Below are 20773 nucleotides of genomic sequence, written 5' to 3'. Positions count from 1 at the left end.
AGCATGTCCTACCAAGTGATCCCTTCTTCTAGTCCAGTTGTGCCACAAATTCCTCCTCTCCCCAATTCTATTCAGTACCTCCTCATTAGTTACATGATCTACCCATCTAATCTTCAGCATTCTTCTGTAGCACCACATTTTGAAAGCTTCTATTCTCTTCTTGTCTAAACTATTTATCGTCCATGTTTCACTTCCATACATGGCTACACTCCATACAATTACTTTCAGAAAAGACTTCCTTACACTTAAATCTCGGCTCAATGTTAAGAAATTTCTCTTCTTCAGAAATGTTTTGCTTGCCATAGCCAGTCGGCATTTTATATCCTCTCTACTGCGACCATCATCAGTTATTTTGCTCCCCAAATAGCAAAACTCATCTACTACTTTAAGTGTGTTGTTTCCCTACCTAATTCCCTCAGCATCACCTGATTTAATTCGCTACACTCCATTATCATCGTTTTGCTTCTGTTGATGTTCATCTTATATCCTCCTTTCAAGGCACTATCCATTCCATTCAACTGCTCTTCCAGATCCTTCGCTGTCTATGACAGAATTACAATGTTCTGACAGAATTACAATTCATCGGCAAACCTGAAAGTTTGTTTCTTTTGTTTCCTTTACTACTTGCTCAATATACACATTAAATTACAGTTGAAATAAAAATGTAATTATTGGTAACTTGTGTAATCACTATTTACAAAATAGTGATCATAATAATAATGATCTTTAGAAAATATTTCAGTTTCAAGACCCAAACACGACTGAACCCTTTCTTTTTTACTCCTTAGAAAATTTCATTTTACCCCTCTGGGTGTCATATCCTCCAGTTTCAAACTGGTCTGTCATTGGGAGAAAAGTGTTCATCACCTGGGTGACTATGCTGAGAAGTAATTATACAGACATAAAGAACAAAGATGTAGATTATTAATAACATTTTTTATATTTAACAAATTTTAAGAGTTTTCACATAAAAAGTTCAGAGGCACAAAGAAGTTGGCAATATGAGCCCATTATCACCAATATGAGCCCACTATCAGTATGACATTGTACCCCTTGTGTCCCAGCCACATGCACTGATCCAGTTGGGAAGGGTTTCATAAAGCCACTGGGTCCTCCCCTCAGACAAGCTGGCCCACAAATGTTGTAACTCATCCTTGGTATCCCAGATACTGGCACTGGGACAGAGTTCACATTCAACCAGGTCCCACATGTGGGACTTATCTGAGGATCTTGTTGACCATGACAGTTCATGGAGACATGTGCCATGTGCAGATGAGCATTGTCACATTGAAAAATGATATCATGATATGATATTACTGCAAGAAAGGTAAAATATGAGGACTCAGGATGTCTTTGATGTGCCGTTTTGCTGTCAGAGTTCCTTTAATCACTGCTAGCCGTGACCTGAACTCATAGCTGATGGCTCTCACACCATTACACCAGTAGTAACTATGTTGAGCTTCTTCAAACACTAGAAAATTGAGACCTCTCCCTAGGTCACCGCAATACGCGCTGATGACAGTCACTGGGTAGTGCAGAATCAAGATTCATCACTGAACACAATGCAATAGCATTCATCAGCTGTTCATACTTGTTTTCAGGCTGTGGTGTTAATGGCAGCATACACATCAGATGATAAATGCCTAGTCCGGCTGCTGCTAGTCTCTGACCAATGGTATAGGATAACTCAGAATATTGCAGGGACTCCGTAACTTCTTGTCATATGGCAGACACAGATTTGAAGGGGTTATAATTTGCTTATTGCATAATATGGCAATGCTCCCTTGTGATGGTCAGATATCTTCAACTGGAAACCTGATGATGAGTATGCCTGCACTCACATTTCCCAGTGTGTGTGTGTGTGTGTGTGTGTGTGTTCTGTGCGTGTGTGTGTTTTGTGTGTGTGTTTTGTGTGTGTGTGTAAAATTTGAGGTGGACAGCACTAGGCCCTGCAGCCTTGTTTAATTTTAGCAATTTTATCTCTTCCCAATAAGACCAGTATTTATTACAATGTAATTCATCTTTACATTGGAACATTAATTGAGTGTTAGGAATACTGGGTGACATTTGAAACCAGAATTCAGCATTTCGGTTTTCATTTTGCTATGCTTATTTTGGCTCTGTGTCATTTACAGAAGTCTGAACATTGGTGGCTGTGCCACTAGCAACCTTAAAATAATTGTGAAGCATCCTAAGGTTTCGGGAGAGTGCTGTACGTCGGCTGTTCAGAAAGTATCTGACCTTTTTTTATTACCGAAAACAACAATGGTACTGCGGCACGGCTGCTCTCTATATTTGTAGGCATACATAGTGTACATACCTGATTTTTTTTCATGCCTGTGGAAACAAACAGTCGCTGGCTAGGCATTCACAAGTGAACACCTGTAAGTGGTAGTCGCCAGATTTTGTGTTGTTGGCAAAATGACAGAAAAAATGGAAAAAAACATTAGTGCATCAAATTTTGTTTTAAGCTTGGCGATTCTCAAGTTCAAACAATCTGCAAGATTCGACAAGTGTTTGGGGGTGGAGAAATGGGTACCATACAGATAAGGGAGTGATACAACCAATTCAAAGATGGCCGCTCATCAGTGAACAGCAAAGTACGTCAAGGAGGCCCTCAACATCCACAAATAAGGTTGTTATTGATCAAGTAAGGATCCTGGTGATGCAGGATTGATTAATCTTGATCAGAACATGCAAACAAGGTTAAATTAGTACTGGATTTATTCATTCCATTTTAATGGAACATTTTGACTTCAGCAAAATTTATGCCAAAGTTGCTAACAACTGAGCAGAGGCAACTTCATTCAGAGACCACACAGGGTATGCAGGATACTATGAACAGTAGTCTTAACTTTCTTAACACAGTGACCACAGAAGATGAGTCCTGGGTTTATGGGTACAACCTAGAAGCAATGTTTCAGTCGTCACAATGGAAGCATCCATCCTCCCAGAGACCCAAGAAAGTTAGGCATATCTGCAGCAATGTGAAAGTCATGACTGACCATCTTCTTTGACTCCAATGCTGTGGTCCTTCATCAATAACCCCCCCAGAAGGAACTAATGTCAATAATGAGTACTACCAAGAGGTTCTGCATCACTTTCATGAGGCAGTGAGATGCAAACGGATGGTCTTGTGGACAGCGGGCAGTTGGCACCTCCACTAAGATAATGCACCTGCACACAGTTCTCAATTAATTTAGAGCTTTTTGGTCAAACACGACATGACTATGGTTTACTGACCCCTCCATTCCCCTGACCTAGAATCAAGTGACTTCTGGCTTTCCCTTAAACTGGAAGAGACTCTGAAAGGGACCATATTTCAGAATAGGGAAGAAAATAAGCAGAATTTTGATAGAGTAGCTACACACTATACCAAAAGAGACTTTCCAGCAATGCTTCCAGCAGTGACAGCAGCATTGGGAGAGATGTGTAGAAGCTCAAGGAGATTTCTGAACATGCTAGCGTCCAACAACTGTATCTGAATAAAGACTGTTTTATAAATAAAAGTTGGATACTTTTTGAACAGCCCTTGTATTATGATTTTGTCACGGTGGTTACTGAAGGCTTTTCTTATAAAATCTTCCAAAAAAAAAAAAAAAATCTTCTGTGGATTGACCATAAATCTCATTTGGCTTTTGTATATAACATTCACTGTTTTTGAGTATTTTACTGGTTTATCTTTAAATGCGAACATTTTAGGTTAGGCTTTACTGTGACTGTTATTGACGTTAAATGAAACAACAAGTTTACTGTTACCAGTCACTGTTTATTTATCTCTGCAATGCGTTTCAAAGGTTAAAACCTCCATCACCAGCTGGATTTACATTTGTTAGTATGACATCTGTGTGTGTGTGTGTTGTGTTACAATTTTTTTTTGGAGGAACTTGTGGCACTGTCTAGTGGAGAAACAAAACACTATTTCGGAGCATGGTTTCTTTTGACAAAACATTTTTTGTCGAAAGAAACTGAAAACCAAGCTCCAATATAGTGTTTTGTTTCTCCACTAGACATTGCCACAAGTTCCTCCAAAAATCAACACACACACACACACACACACACACACACACACCATACTAACAAATGTAAATCCACCTGATGATAGAGGTTTAAACCATTGAAATGCGTCATGGAGATAAATAAACAGTGACTGGTAACAGTAAACTTGTTGTTTCCTTTAATTACTGGTTTATACAAAATTTAAACATTGTTCATGCAGAATGAGATTTTCACTCTGCAGCCGAGTGTGCGCTGATATGAAACTTCCTGGCAGATTAAAACTGTGTGCCCGACCGAGACTCGAACTCGGGGCCTTTGCCTTTCGCGGGCAAGAGCTCTACCACCTGAGCTACCGAAGCACGACTCACGCCCGGTACTCACAGCTTTACTTCCGCCAGTACCTCGTCTCCTACCTTCCAAACTTTACAGAAGCTCTCCTGCGAACCTTGCAGAACTAGCACTCCTGAAAGAAAGGATATTGCGGAGACATGGCTTAGCCACAGCCTGGGGGTTGTTTCCAGAATGAGATTTTCACTCTGCAGTGGAGTGTGCGCTGATACGAAACTTCCTGGCAGATTAAAACTGTGTGCCCGACCGAGACTCGAACTCGGGACCTTTGCCTTTCGCGGGCAAGAGCTCTACCACCTGAGCTATCGAAGCACGACTCACGCCCGGTACTCACAGCTTTACTTCCGCCAGTACCTCGTCTCTTACCTTCCAAACTTTACAGAAGCTCTCCTGCGAACCTTGCAGAACTAGCACTCCTGAAAGAAAGGATATTGCGGAGACATGGCTTAGCCACAGCCTGGGGGTTGTTTCCAGAATGAGATTTTCACTCTGCAGCGGAGTGTGCGCTGATACGAAACTTCCTGGCAGATTAAAACTGTGTGCCCGACCGAGACTCGAACTCGGGACCTTTGCCTTTTCATATCAGTTTCATATCAGCGCACACTCCGCTGCAGAGTGAAAATCTCATTCTGGAAACAACCCCCAGGCTGTGGCTAAGCCATGTCTCCGCAATATCCTTTCTTTCAGGAGTGCTAGTTCTGCAAGGTTCGCAGGAGAGCTTCTGTAAAGTTTGGAAGGTAGGAGACGAGGTACTGGCGGAAGTAAAGCTGTGAGTACCGGGCGTGAGTCGTGCTTCGGTAGCTCAGGTGGTAGAGCTCTTGCCCGCGAAAGGCAAAGGTCCCGAGTTCGAGTCTCGGTCGGGCACACAGTTTTAATCTGCCAGGAAGTTTCATATCAGCGCACACTCCGCTGCAGAGTGAAAATCTCATTCTGGAAACAACCCCCAGGCTGTGGCTAAGCCATGTCTCCGCAATATCCTTTCTTTCAGGAGTGCTAGTTCTGCAAGGTTCACAGGAGAGCTTCTGTAAAGTTTGGAAGGTAGGAGACGAGGTACTGGCAGAAGTAAAGCTGTGAGTACCGGGCGTGAGTCGTGCTTCGGTAGCTCAGGTGGTAGAGCTCTTGCCCGCGAAAGGCAAAGGTCCCGAGTTCGAGTCTCGGTCCGGCACACAGTTTTAATCTGCCAGGAAGTTTCATATCAGCGCACACTCCGCTGCAGAGTGAAAATCTCATTCTGGAAACAACCCCCAGGCTGTGGCTAAGCCATGTCTCCGCAATATCCTTTCTTTTAGGAGTGCTAGTCCTGCAAGGTTCGCAGGAGAGCTTCTGTAAAGTTTGGAAGGTAGGAGACGAGGTACTGGCGGAAGTAAAGCTGTGAGTACCGGGCGTGAGTCGTGCTTCGGTAGCTCAGGTGGTAGAGCTCTTGCCCGCGAAAGGCAAAGGTCCCGAGTTCGAGTCTCGGTCGGGCACACAGTTTTAATCTGCCAGGAAGTTTCATATCAGCGCACACTCCGCTGCAGAGTGAAAATCTCATTCTGGAAACAACCCCCAGGCTGTGGCTAAGCCATGTCTCCGCAATATCCTTTCTTTCAGGAGTGCTAGTTCTGCAAGGTTCGCAGGAGAGCTTCTGTAAAGTTTGGAAGGTAGGAGACGAGGTACTGGCGGAAGTAAAGCTGTGAGTACCGGGCGTGAGTCGTGCTTCGGTAGCTCAGGTGGTAGAGCTCTTGCCCGCGAAAGGCAAAGGTCCCGAGTTCGAGTCTCGGTCGGGCACACAGTTTTAATCTGCCAGGAAGTTTCATTGTTCATGCAATTTATTAGTTTTATCGCATGTCCACAGTAAAGACTTTCCTTCAACACTGCACTGATACTACCCTAGGAATGGCAGGGTTATCAAGACAATAAGATCATTAGGGATGGAACACATCATTAAACCAAACAATTATGGAGTAACAAATCTAACAAAGCTTTTTGTAAGAAAGCATAAGTGCATTTGCCTTAAAAGGTTTAGGGAAACTACAGGAGCCTAAAATCAAGTGGCTAAATGGAGAACTGAATCAGGATTCTTCTCTGAATATACACCATTGCCTTAACCACTATGCCACCTTGCATGGTGATACTTACTGAGATATTTGTAAATGATGAAATATAAAATGTTTGCTGAATGGAAAGCTTAACTTGACAACATAAAAAAAAAAAAAAAAAAAAAAAAAAAGAGGAGGAATTCAGCAATCAGTCACAGATTCAATCTGTATTTTTCTGACGATCTAGATTTAAGCTGTCCTCAGTGCTAAAAACCAAGATACAGTATTATATTAGAATCAGTAATTAAAAGATGTAAACTAAAATCACAGTTTACAATAGCAGTGACAACATATTAGTTAATGTACCATTTAAACTCAGTCATATAGACTTGTCAATCTTGTGACAACACGTTACTATATGACTTTCACATGTACATAGTCAGATTTTAACTGAAGCTCTTGTGTATACAGCAGTACAAACAGGCGCTGCTTACACAATATGGGTAGAGCAACACCATCTATACCACTATCATCAACAAAAATTACCCATTAATTTTTTATATGAAATTGATATTAAATTAAAAAACTAAAAGCAAGTAACCTGTGGTGTCACCGCCAGACACCACACTTGCTAGGTGGTAGCCTTTAAATCGGCCGCGGTCCATTAGTATACGTCGGACCCGCGTGTCGCCACTGTCAGTGATTGCAGACCGAGCGCCACCACACGGCAGGTCTAGACAGACGTCCTAGCACTCGCCCAGTTGTACAGACGACTTTGCTAGCGATGCTACACTGACAAATACGCTCTCATTTGCCGAGACGATAGTTAGCATAGCCTTCAGCTACGTCATTTGCTACGACCTAGCAAGGCGCCATTACCAGTTTATATAGAGATTATAATTCACGTATCAACAAGAGCGATGTTCTCCAATTATGGATTAAAGTTAAGTATTCCAGAAGCTATGTACTATTTTTGGCTACTATAATTACTTACCTTGTTCCAGACCTCACGCCAGTCTGCGTGAGCTTAAACGCGTGCATTTAGGCCTCCTCTAGCAACACGGTGTTGGCTCTTCTGCCAACACATCCTAACCTTTACTAAAATTAACAATTTTGGCACAAAGCAAATACATGTTGTAATATTAGAGATAACGTTGAATTGGTGGAAAAATTGACCCACTGAACAAATGTGTAAAACAATTTAAAATACCATAAAACATTTTTTTCATGAAAATTATACCACAATAAAAGCCTAGAGTAACCAGTTATACTCAAAGGTTACCATTTCAGTGTCAACTGTTAAAAATACCAAGCTTAATTATTGTAATAAAACTGTATGGATAGAGCAGCTTTAGCTGCAGAAATGGTGTGCACAAACTGCCATATACCGAAATTTCTGAGAGATTGATTGAAAATGTATCAGCTGAAATTAACATTAAAACATTAACAAGTATGATAATAGCAAAAAATTAGAGGACAAACAACATACTCACATAATAATAAATTTTGTTCTCACAATTTGTACTGATCTCTTAGAAGTTCAGGTATAAAGCAATTTGTCACACCTTTCCTTCCCTGCAGCTAAAGCACTGCAATTCATATAATGATCAACTTGACTGAGATAGGTATTTTTAAGAGACCAAACTTTAATGATTATCAATTAGTATGGTTGGTTACTCTAGGTTTTTATCAAGGTATAGTTTTCATGAAAAACTGTCCTACAGTATTTGAAGTTGTTTTTCATATTTATTCAGTGGGTCAATTTTTTCACTAATTCAATGTGATATGTAACAATATTAGAGAAGGAAAGTTGCTACTCACCATACAGCGGAGATGCGGAATTGTGATAGGCACAACAAAAAGATTCACACAATTATAGCTTTTGGCCATTAAGGCCTTTTGTCAACAATAGACACACACACACACACACACACACACACACACACACACACTCATGCAAACGCAACTTGCACATATCTCTGCAGTCTCAGACAACTGAAACAACACTGCAAGCAGCAGCACCAGTGCATGATGGGAGTGGTGACTGGGTGGGGATAAGGAGGAGGCTGGGGTGGGGAGGGGGAGGGATAGTATGGTGGGGGTGGTGGACAGTGAAGTGCTGTAATTTAGACAGAGGACAGGAGAGAAGGTGGGGAGGGCGAGGGGGGGGGGGGGTAAGTAGTGGAAAGGAGAGACGTTAAAACAAATTAAACGACTACATGTGGCAGTGAAATGACGGCTGTGTAGTGCTGAAATGGGAACAGGGAGGGGGCTGGATGGGTGAGGACAGTGACTAACGAATATTTTTGTTTTGCCTATTGTGACTCAGCATCTCCTCTATATGGTGAGTAGCAACTTTCATTCTCTAATATTGTTACATTCCATCCTGGATTTTCCATTGTTCAATGTGATATGTAATATTGTAATATGTATTTGCTTTATGCCGAAAGTTTTAAGTGCAATAAATGTAAAAAGTTCTTTAGAATGGGAATAGTTTTGGAATAAAAGAGACCACTCACCAAAAAGCAGATGGGCGCACACACACACAAAAGAAAGGAAACTTGCTAGCTTTTGGAGACCTATGCCACTACCAGCTGCTGGCTGGACTAACAGTGCCAATGCTGTATTTTCCTGCTGTATTTTCCCAGGTGGACTGGTTGTGGGGGGGGGGGGGGGGGGAGGTAGTGTCGGATGGGGTGGGTAGAGGGAGAGGGAGCTAGCAGGGAGTGAGAGGGACTGGTAATGGGTAGCTAGCAGCTCAGGAGGAGGCAAGGCGGTTTTCTGGCTAGGAATGCTGGAGGGAGGAGTGGCAGGAATGTGGGTACAGCACATCATGCATGATTGTAGAGGCTGGTCAGGAGTGGCACATGCTGAAGGTGATGTGGGGATATGAATTGGGAGATATGAGAAGATGGAGAAAGGGGAAATGGTTGGGTTAAGGTGCGGGATCAGTGGTTTACCTGAGATTGGGACCAGGACAATTATGGAATCAGAGGATATGTTGCAAGGATAACTCCCATCTGCATAGTCCCAAGAAACTGGTAGTGGAAGGAAGGACCCAAATGGCTCGGGTTGTGAAGCAGTCATTCAAACTGAACATGTGCTCAGCTCCATGTTGTGCCACCAGATGGTCAACTGTGGTTTTGGTAACAGTTTGGCAGTGGCCATTCGCCCTGGTGGACAGTTGGCTGGTAGTTATACTGACATAAAAAACTGTCAGTATTTGCAGGAGATTTGGTATATGACATGGCTGCTTTCACAGGTGACCTGCCCTCTGATAGGGTAAAGCCTGTGATGGGATGGACTAGACCACTTCAGGCAGGGTAGGAAAGATCTTGTACAGGGTGTCCCTCACTTTAGGGCAGCATGAGATATAATCAGAGCAGTGGCACTTCTTTCACAACTCACCACTATATGCACCCCTTTACCTCTCGAATCCCTAGTCATCATTGCTGATGCCACCTCCCCATACAAAAAAAGAAGAAGAAGAAGAAGAAGAAGAAGAGGCTGGAATACCACTGCCATGGGCAGAACTTGTGTGGTATGCATTTCTGCCAGTAGGCGTGTACAGCGAAACTCATTGCTAGTTCAGTACTGCCTGTGTTGTCAGCTTGGCTTGTTTTTTATGATGGCAAGTTTAAGTGAACATTGTGAAATTTTGTTTTCTACTCAGTAAAAATGCCACTGAAACTGTTTTAATGTTGGAAACAGCTTACCAAGATGATGCTATGGGGGGGGGGGGGGGGGCAAAAAACAAAACAGTGTACAAGTGGTTTGTTCGATTTAAAAATGGCGACATGTCGACTAATGAAAAACCTCATTCTGGACATCCATCAACTGCCCGAATCAATGATAATATTGAAAATTTTCGAGAACTTGCGCTCACAAACCGTCGACAGACAACTGATCAACTGTCAGAGATTAGTGGCTTATCTTGGAGCTTGGTTCAGCGAATTTCAATGGAAGATTTGGGCAGACAGGAGATTGGTTCTTCCAACACGACAACACACCTGCATATACAGCCATCTCTGTTAGACAGTTTTTGGCTAAAAATGGCATGGTTCTGCTGTTCCATGTAGCTTACTTGCCTGACCTGGCTCCGAGTGACTTTTTCTTATTTTCACACATGAAAAAGGGCATGAAAGAGCACAAATTTGACAACACTGAAAAAGTCAAGAAAAAAACCAAGTGAGGAGCTGTCAGCCATTTCTAAAGATTACTACACAAAAGGTTTCGAACAGTGGAAGAGCCGATGGGACAAATGTATTAGTTGCAATGGAGAGTATTTTGAAGGAGATAATGTGGTTTTGTACACCATGCCCATCACCTTGACGCAATCAAACACTCTCTCTTCCAACATCTTCCAGACTCCAAACACACCACCTCATTCCTTATATGCCTTGCCCAATATATCCTGCCCAACTACTTTTCCTTTGACAGGAAGGCACACAAACAAATCCATGGCACAGCTTGGGAACCCTCATGACACCTTTCTATGCCAACCTGTTTATGGACCATCCCAAGGAAACCTTCATAGCTTCCCAAAACTCCCAGTCCCTTGTCTGATTCAGATTCTTTGATTATACCTCCGTGATCTGGACTCAGGACCAAGACACCTTACTGTCATCCCTTCACAACCTTTACATTTCCATCTGATCCATTTCACCTGGTCCTCCTCTACCCAATGTGTCACCTTCCTGGACGTTGGCTTCCATCTCTCTGATGGCTCCATCCACACATCTGTCCACACTAAACCCACTAACCCCCAACATTACTGCATTTTGGCGATCCCTTCCACACCAAAAATTTCCTCCCATACAGCCTAGCCACCCATCGATGACTTATCAGCAGTGATGAAAACTCCTTTGTACAGTATGTTGGATGCCTCACAAAGGTCTTCACAAACCGGCAGTACCTCCAAATACCCAGTTCACAAACAGATTTTGGGTGCCATATCCTCACACATCTCCAATCCTCCCACCATGCCCAAAAATCAGTTACATGGGAGTGCCTCCCTCCTCCATCACCCAATCACCCAGTATCATCCTGGACTGGAACAATACTTCACTAGAGGTGTGATTATCTCTTATCCTGCCCGAAATGAAGGACATCCTAGCCAAGATCCTTCCTACTCCTCTTAAAGTGGTTTCCATCGCCCATCCAACCTCCTCAACATCCTAGTCCATCCGTATGCCACTGCCGCTCACAGTGCTAGATCATGGAGAAAAACCTGCCCAATCCACCCGCCCAGTGCCTCCTACTCTAGTCCCATCACAGGCTTATTCTGTCCCTCAGTCTGGCCAACTGTGAAAGCAAACAGCAGTGCTTTTTGTGTTGGTATGACTACCAACCAGCTGTCCACCAGGATGAATGACCACTGCTAAACAGTTGCCAAAACCAAAGTTGACCACCTGGTGGTACAATATGTAGCTGAGTACAACATGCTCAATTTCAATTTCAATGAATGCTCACAACCCGGGCCATCTAGATCCTTCCCTCCATTATCAGCTTCTCTGAATTACACAGATTGGAGTTGTCCTTAAAACAATCCTCCACCCCCAGAAGTGTCTCAGCTGCAATCTCAAGTAACCCGCTGTCCCCATATCCTTCACCCAACAGCTTCCCCTTCTTCTGTCCTGTTGCTCTCTCCCAATTCACATCCCCATGTTGCCTTCAGTTTGTGCTCCTTCCCGCTGGCCCTTACAATCATACATTATGTGCTGAGATCATACACCTGCCACCCTTCTCTCTCACATTCCTCGATGACAAACCAGCTGCCTCTCTCCCAGCTGCTAGCCACCCTCTCACAGTGCCTCTCCCTGCCGCACACCATCCTCTCCCTCTACCTACCCACCCCACCCCACCCCACCCAACACTACAGCCACAACTGGTCTACCTGCCAAAATGCAGCACTGTCGCTGTTAATCCAGCTGGCACCATGAAGGGACATAGGTGGGTGATTTTGTGTGTGTGTGTGTGTGTGTGTGTGTGTGTGTGTGTGTGTGTGTGTGTGTTTTACTCTAGCATGACAAAAGATAACTGCGAAAGCTAGCAAGTTTTCTTTCTTTTGTGTGCGCCTCTTGACAACTCAATGCTCCTGCTTTTTGGTAAGAGATCTCCTTTAGCCCAAAAGTATTTAACTGTAATACAGGTTTCCTGGTTTTCATTTTTTAATTTTAATAAATGTTACACAAAAAAATTGAGCAAGTAATTTTGCATTGATGTTAGTGGTATAGAGGCCATTGCTCTAGCCATGTGACTTAAGCTGTGGCTGCTTGAACTGCTCTGTGAGCAACAGCCTCAGTTAGAATCTGGCTAAGTACAAGTTAAGGTTGTATAGTAACATGTGTCGTCACAAGCTTGACTCAGTCTAAACAGTACGTTACTTAATATGTTGTCACTACTATCATGAAATGTGGTTTTAGGTTACATCTTTCAATTACTGATTCCTGTATAATTGCTTGTATTTTTTAGCACTGAGGATAGCTATTCAATAGCTAGAGGATAACTATTCAATAGCTGAAGTCTAGATCTGCAGTACAATACAGATTGGATTTGTGACTGATTTCTGAATTCCTTTTCCTTTCTTGAAATACACCACAGTTGTTGCACACAACTGTTCTGATGGAATCAAACTTGGCTGACAACATCTGCTGCTGACACAGCCTGATTAATATTCTCATTTCTTACGAAAAAGATTTTTTTATGGCTCAGCTTTCATTTTCTAATAATCCTGCTAAGTTTTGGAAACTGAAATAAAAATTTCAAAAGTTAAGTATACTCACTCTGCTCAGTGATCTTTTCATCTCCTTCCAGGGGATGAACTATTCCGGGACTGGGATCCCCAAATGAGAAGCGATTAATACGGTGAGAAAAATTGTATGCAGCATCCGAGACAAAAGCTGAAATGTGAACATGCCCACGAGGTAAGGAAAGCGAACGGCCAGCAGTAATATGGAAATTGCCAGCTACTTTATTCAGCACTAGGCTACCAAATACTCTACATGCATTTGGAGGTCCTGATGGGAGAACATTCCTGAAAGTAAAAAGAATGAGTAAATAAATCGATATCAGCATATTTACACACAAATGTAGCAGCTAAATATCTGAACTTAAAGCAAAATGCAAGCCCATTGAAAGAGATTTCATACACAGACATTCTTTCTGAGGCAAACCTGGAATTGTGTAATAATCAGGCTTAATTCACTCAACATCAATTTATGAAGACAACTAAATAATATGAATGCAATACATACTTAATTAAAAATGTTTGGTGAATTATTGAAGTAGTCAAGTAATATAAGTACCCAAAAATGGCACAAGCAGCAACAATCACAGTGCGTTCTTAATACTAAGCTTTCTGGAGTCAGTTCACAGTCAAAGCTAACAATTTACAAACATATTACAGATATTCAATATTATCAATATTCAACATTTAGACATTTACAGCCGTTAACTCTGCCCTATTCCTCAAAGCGCACAGCTTAAGCGTAAATGCAGATAACAATTTGATATGGTAATAAAATCCTGTAATGTGGCAAAATTAAAAAAAAAATACTGCATTACAAATAGTTTTTTCTGTTGCAATGGGCATGCCAAAATGTACACTTGATGACAGGCCAAAGATGGATTGTTCTTTTGGCAGATGAGTCTTTGGTGAGCTTGAAAAAATTATAACAAACTTGTTTTGATTTGTGTAAAGTAGTGGCAGCTGGTGCTCATATAAAAAGGCAATAAACTTTATAACTGAATTGTCTGTTACATAACCTTCCATTATAACCTACTGCTTGAAAACAGTACAAAATAGTAAATATGGTAATTCTACAGTTATAAATATAGGCCTAATCCACAAAATACTGTAGCTAATAATAAAGCATGCACTGAAATGAACTCTTTTTGAACTATGTGTATGTAGTATTGTAGTTAGTTGATGTGTGGTAACTGACAGATTTCTAGCTTCTCTTCAAACTTAATAAATTAAAGGGCACTTTCAGCGAACAACCTAGTTTCTTCATTTCAAAATACTTGTAAGAAAATGTGAGTTTCAATCACACAGCTCCATAATATGGAACACTACTGAGCCTGTTTGCTGTTTGCAACATTTCTCATTGACGAATGACAGTGGGAGAAGAAAGGGGGGGGGGGGGGGAAAGGTAGAGAGGGACGGGCAGGAAGGAATGCAGAACTGAACATATGTCACTTGGGTTGTGTGTCAATGGTGTGCTTAACTCATACAGCTACTGCAAAAACAGTTAGCTCATGTCCAACAATGGAATTTTTGCTGGTACTTCGCTAAAATACTGTAAGATCTCAAAATCTGACCACTGGGCCAGGAAGCAAGTAATATGCTATTTAACCTAAAGCTTTCTGTTTTTGCCAATTTTTTCCAGCTAAGGACCGGAGTGGAACTGTTTAAGCCAGACTCTCCCAAAACATCTGATAGAATAATAAGTGAAAATGGAAACAGATCTCACGTATAACTAACCATTTCATCTCAGTTTAATTTCTTCCTGGGAAAGCATTAAATGAGAGCTATAATCTCACTTTAAAAAATATGCAGCACATTTTGTTCCAAATATAACAGGAATATTAATATAGCAGAGCTAGTTAACGAAATAACTGCTTTCAAATTCCAGAAGAAATAGCTGATAACAAGCATTGACACAGATTCCTATTTGGATACTTTGAATCCTCCCCCTCCCCCTGCCAATGTATCAGTTATGAGAGTCTTATCCAAACAACAAAATAGCTTTGAAGATATTTATGACAATTTCAATGCAGTTTCAGCAATTTAAAGACGATAATGAAACTACTTTTGGTCGAGTATAGGTGAAGCAGACTGCCAAATTCAGCGCTCTTGTCAATTGAATACAACACAGCTGCTAAATTTGACTTGATTGACATTATCAATCAATTTGCTGCACTCAAAACAAGAAAACGGAAAGTAAAATTATAAGAACACAATTCTTGGTAAAGAATATGTTCTCAAAACTTAAATATAGCCTTTTTTCTTTCATTTCCTGTTAATGGTTCATACACTGCTAATAATTTAATAGATACAAATAAAATCTGGTCTTTATTATGATAAAATTAATGTACAGTAGCTGCCACAAACAATAAAATAGCTTTTGTTTTTCTTTCAATTCTTTTAGACAGTCTGTACAATATGTAATCTGTTTATTACGATGACACATTAAATTTGCCGTGTGCAATATTTAAGTAATACTTTTCAATAATGCTTCATTTTTACTACACTTACCTTACAAATTTCTTATATCTGTGTAGAAAAAATTTCAGTAAGGTAGTTTTCTGGGGAAAGGGGGGGGGGGGGGAGTTATGGGTCCACTCTAGTAGCTGACAACAAACTTTTTGTAGACAAGTGGACAGGTCGACAAGGAGGGTAGAGATGCAGCAGGATCCACTGGAGTGCGGAGAAACGGGTACACATGAAGTGCTCCGTCCTGCAGGCCCACCCAAGCTAGCCCTAAACTATGCTACAGCAAGGGGTGAAGTGGAGGAAGGGAAACTGCTTTTTCACATCACTGTGACTGCAGTCTTATAAGCCGGGAGTGTGGAGGGAGTATGGACCACCAGACACTGGCCCTGGTGCTGGACAAATTGGGTGATGATATGAAAAGACATTTGGCACTGTGGAAGGATACGCTGAGGAGTAGTGGTAAGCCCTGGTCTCCTACCAGCAGCTCAGAGTAACACAGTGTCTCAATGGAGCAATGTTAACTGAGCCAAATTACCTCTGGTCTCTGTCGCTCGTACTACATCAAAGTCATGTCATACTCAAACTGGTTGATATAATATTAAAAAAGTACATTGAATAAAATTATACCACAAAATTTCTGGTGGGCCACGCCTCCCTGGTCCTTAAGGGCGAGCCGCCCTTTGTGTGAATGTAGACTTTCCCAGTGTATACTACTGAAGAAAAGCACTATGGTTTCCAGATAGATGGCAGTGCTGAGATATCATGATGCTTCTATGAATATCATATTCATCATCTCCTGACAAAGTTCTAACACCCGGAGTAGTAGAATCTTATGTGGAGGCACTTTCATCCAAACCTTTCTGTGCAAAACAGAGCGCCCATAAATAGTTTGTGTGTGTGTGTGTGTGTGTGTGGGCGCTCGGATAGCAGAGTAGCAGAAGAGTGGGAACAGTGAGACATTAGTTTTATCTCTGGAATTTTGGTTTCAGTTGTTGGTACCTACTGTGAATGTGGTAACCATTATTATTTAGTCTATGGATTTCCATGTTTCGTACTTGACTTTCTCGTTGTGATTTCATTGTTGGTATATTTGTGCTCAGAGGTAAGAAAAGTATCTTTTTACTAAATTTACGTAGCTGGTTTCTGAGTATACCACTGGTATTTTCAAATCATTTCATTAGTCACTCAAAACTATGGTTTTTCCAAGACATATTAATCCCCTTCATTGAAATGTTACTTTAAGCTGAATGTGTTTGGAGCCATTTTGAAAAAAGTTTGTGACTGGGAACAGTGAGACATGAATAATGAGGGTACAGTGAGACATGCCCACGAGAAAGAAGACTGATACGGAAATAGGAAGGTTTTCATACGCTACAATGACAGAAGCTGTCATGCTGGTGACCGCAAATAAAATGAACATCAGGAGTGCATCTAAGTTGAAAGGCTTATCCTTTCAAACAGTTAGTTGACACGTTAAGAAATATCGTGAGGATAACACTTCAAACATGTGTCCTCACTGTTCAGTGAACCGCAGTTTTGCATCAGAATTGGAGCTTAGTTTGTGTGAATATCTAGTTGTGTGTTCTAAAATGTTTTATGGACTTACTATGAATGAGTGCTGTACCTTAGCTTATGAATCAGGTATTAAAAATAACATTGTTTTACCCAAAATCTGGACTGAAAGTGAGAAAGCATCTATCGACTGGATGAAAGGTTTTCGACAAAGATTCCCTCAACTGTCTCTTCGAACCCCGGAAAGATGCAGCTTATCTAGACCTACAGGCTTTAATAAATTTAATGTGTCAAATTTCTTTGATAAACTGGAAGAAGTAATCAAACATCATCCAAATTTTACTAATGGATCACGTATTTTCAATCTGGATGAAACTGGAACAACAACGGTGCAGAAGTCATAGAAGATTTTGGCCTTTAAGGGTATGAAACAAGTTAACCAAGCAACCAGTGCAGAATGTGAAACACTGGTTATGACATGTTGTATTATAAATGCTCTCAGTATCAGCCTACCCCCTGTCACAATATTTCCACATGTGAATTTTAAAGATCATATGACATTAGGAGCACCTGTTGGCACATTAGGTCTTACCATTAAAAGGATGAACTCAGAATGTTTTGTGAAGGTCATTCATCACTTCATCAAGTTCTCTGCCAGCTCAAAAGCAAATCCATCTTTGTTACTGATGGATAATCATGAGAGCCACCTCTCAATAGAGGCAATAGATCTGTGCAAAGAGAATGGGATAACAATTCTGGCAATTCCACCTCATTGCCCCAATAAACGGGTGCCTCTTGACGTCAGTGTCATGAAACCTTTCAATACATTTTATGATGCTGTTGCAGATACATGGACGGTGTTTCAACCAGGTGAAACATTTTCAATTTATAATGTTGCTCACTGTGTGGGGATAGCATATCCCCGAGGAATGCCTCCTGTCAATACCATTGCTGGATTTAAGAAGACAGGAATATTTCCTTTAGATCACTATGTGTTCAATGAGGATGATTTTCTTCCATCCTCTGTTACTGACAGACCTCTAAATGAAAGCTGAAACTGATGTGGGACACCCATCACATGATGAAAGTGAAGCACAGTCTATAGCATCCAGTTCTTCAGAATCACATGGAAAATCTGCACCAGTGTCTTATCTCTCTCCAGAAGACATACGATGTTCCCCAAAGACAAAACCAAGAAAAAGTTGCAGTCACCGACGGCCTAAAGGAAGAACAAGCAAGCTTTATTACTAGTTGATGAAACTGATGCTGACAAAAGTGAATTAATTTTGCAAGATTCTTCAGATGATGAGACCTTTGATCAGACACAACTGATTCCAAAACCGGAAATGGTTAACTTTGAAAACTTACTGCACTCACCCAAAGTGGGTGACTTTGTTTTAGTAAAGTTTGAGCCAAAAAAGAAAACATATTATGTAGGAAAAATTCTTTCAATTGCAGGAGAGTCATCCGAATGCGAAGTTACATTTCTTAGGAAAAATTTGAAACTAGAGAACAAATTTGTGATGCCTGTAGTTCCAGATATTTCATTCATTGACACAAAATGTATAAAAATGTTATTGCCTAACACTACTACAACACATAACAAGACAAAAAGACAACAATCTGCTGTTTCATTTGAGATCAACTTTTCTTCTTATGATGTTCATTAGAATTTGAGGCACTGTCTCACTGTATCCACCGTTAAAAATTCATGGGTACAGTGAGACACTTTCATGATTAATTTTTTTAAAAGGAAAGACTGTCAATATTTTATCAGTAAATTGTCAAAGTATTCATAACAAAGTCACCAAATTTACTGTCCTCTATGTAATTTCTATGCTCAAATTCTTTTGAGACTGAAGTAGAAAGCTCTGAGATATTTAGCAAGTCAACGAAGGAATGTAGGAAAGACAGATTAGATGCCAGAGGAGGGAATGTGCTCATTGCAGCTGACAAAATATTGTTTCTATTGAGGTTGAAGTTGGGTGTCAAGGTGAAGATATCTCACCAGTTATAGCACATCTAGGTGAAACAACGTTAATTGTTGGATGTTTTTACTGACCACATAATTCCACTGTGACTGTTTTAGAATCATTCAAACAAAGTCTATTGTCAGTGGCACAAAAATACACAGATCTTGCAATACTAGTTGGAGGCCATTAATCCACAGACTATAGACTGGGATGCCATTAGATTCATTGTAGTGGGTACAGACAGACATTCCTGTGAAGTACTTTTGAACACATTTTCCAAAAACTATCTTGAGCAGCTAGTTTAGCAGCCGAAATAATGTGCAAATATCTTAGACCTTGTAGCTACGAACAGGCCAGACCTTATCAAAGGCATCAATATAGAGACAGGGAGTAGTGATCATGATGTTAACGTAGCAACTCTGGTTACGAAAGTTAATAAATCAGTCAAGAAGTGTACGAGAGTGTTTCTGCTATAAAGAGCATACAAGCAGCTATTAGCATCTCACTTAGACAGTGAACTGACACCATTTAGTTCCAGTCTGTAGGAGAAAAAGGAATTATGGGCAAACTTTAAACAGATTGTAAATTGTACTCTGGACAAGTATATGACTAGTAAGTGGATTACGGGTGGAAAAGACGCACAGTGATTTACCAACAAAATTCGGAAAATGCTGATAAAGTAAAAAGAGGCTGCTGCACTCTTGGTTCAAAAGATAATGCACAACAGGCAAAGGTTGGCACATATTCATGCATCTGTAAAAAGATCTATGCATGAAGCATACAACAACCACCACTGTCATACCTTAGCAAAAGATATGGCTGAGAACCCAAGAAAATTCTCATCCTATTAAAATTGCTAATTTGGCTAAAGGGTTCCATCCTGTCACTTGTTGACCAGTCTGGTGTGGCAGACGATGGCAACAAAAGGAAAGCTGAAGTTTTAAATTTCATGTTAAAGAAATCAGTTCATGCAGGAGAATCATACAAATATACCATCATTTGACCATCACAGACAGTCCCGTATGGACGACGACATAATAAGCATCCCTGGCACAGAGAAACAACTGAAAGTGCTGTAAACAAGTAAGTTTCCAGGTCCTAGTGGAATCCCAATTCGGTTTTACAACAGCACTGGTCCCATACTTAGCTTGCATTTATCATGAATCTCTTGTCTATGTGAAGGCAAATGGAAAAAAAGTGCAGGTGACTCCTGCACATAGGAAGGGTAAAAGAGCGTACCCACAAAATTACAGATCATTATCCTTAACATCGGTTTGATGCAGAAAACTAGAAAATATTCTGAGTTCAAACAAATAAATCTCCTAGAGACCAAAAAGCTTATGTCCATTCCATGAATCAGCATGGTTTTAGAAGGCATCACTCACTTGAAACTCAGCTTGCCCTTTTCTCACATGATATACTTTGGACCAAGGATGAAGGACCACAGGCAGATCCCATATTTCTAGATTTCTAAAAAGCATTTGACATGGTGCCCCACTGTAGACTGTTAACAAAGATAAGAGCATACGGAATAGATTCCCAGATATGAGAGTGGCCCGAAGACTTCTTTGGTAATAGAACCCAAAATGTTGTCCTCAATGGAGAGTATTCAACTGAAACAAGGGTATTGTCACGAGTGCCCCTGGGAAGTGTGATAAGATTGCTATTACTTTGGATGTACATAAATGGTCTGGCAGACAAAGTGG

At 40.9% G+C, this 20773-nt stretch overlaps 1 protein-coding gene across 3 annotated transcripts in view; it reads right to left on the bottom strand.

The window, feature by feature from the left end:
* Positions 1-20773, bottom strand: part of LOC126235777 (endoplasmic reticulum-Golgi intermediate compartment protein 2) — a 93061-nt gene that overhangs the window by 16787 nt on the left and 55501 nt on the right. For all 3 annotated transcript variants that reach the window (XM_049944580.1, XM_049944579.1, XM_049944581.1), the window contains exon 5: positions 13151-13401. In XM_049944580.1, coding sequence (XP_049800537.1) covers positions 13151-13401 — 251 coding nt within the window. The remainder of the gene's footprint in view (positions 1-13150; positions 13402-20773) is intronic.

Source organism: Schistocerca nitens, chromosome 2 (assembly GCF_023898315.1).
Source record: "Schistocerca nitens isolate TAMUIC-IGC-003100 chromosome 2, iqSchNite1.1, whole genome shotgun sequence".
Lineage (NCBI taxonomy): Eukaryota > Metazoa > Arthropoda > Insecta > Orthoptera > Acrididae > Schistocerca > Schistocerca nitens.
This window is presented reverse-complemented; position numbering and strand designations above follow the sequence as displayed.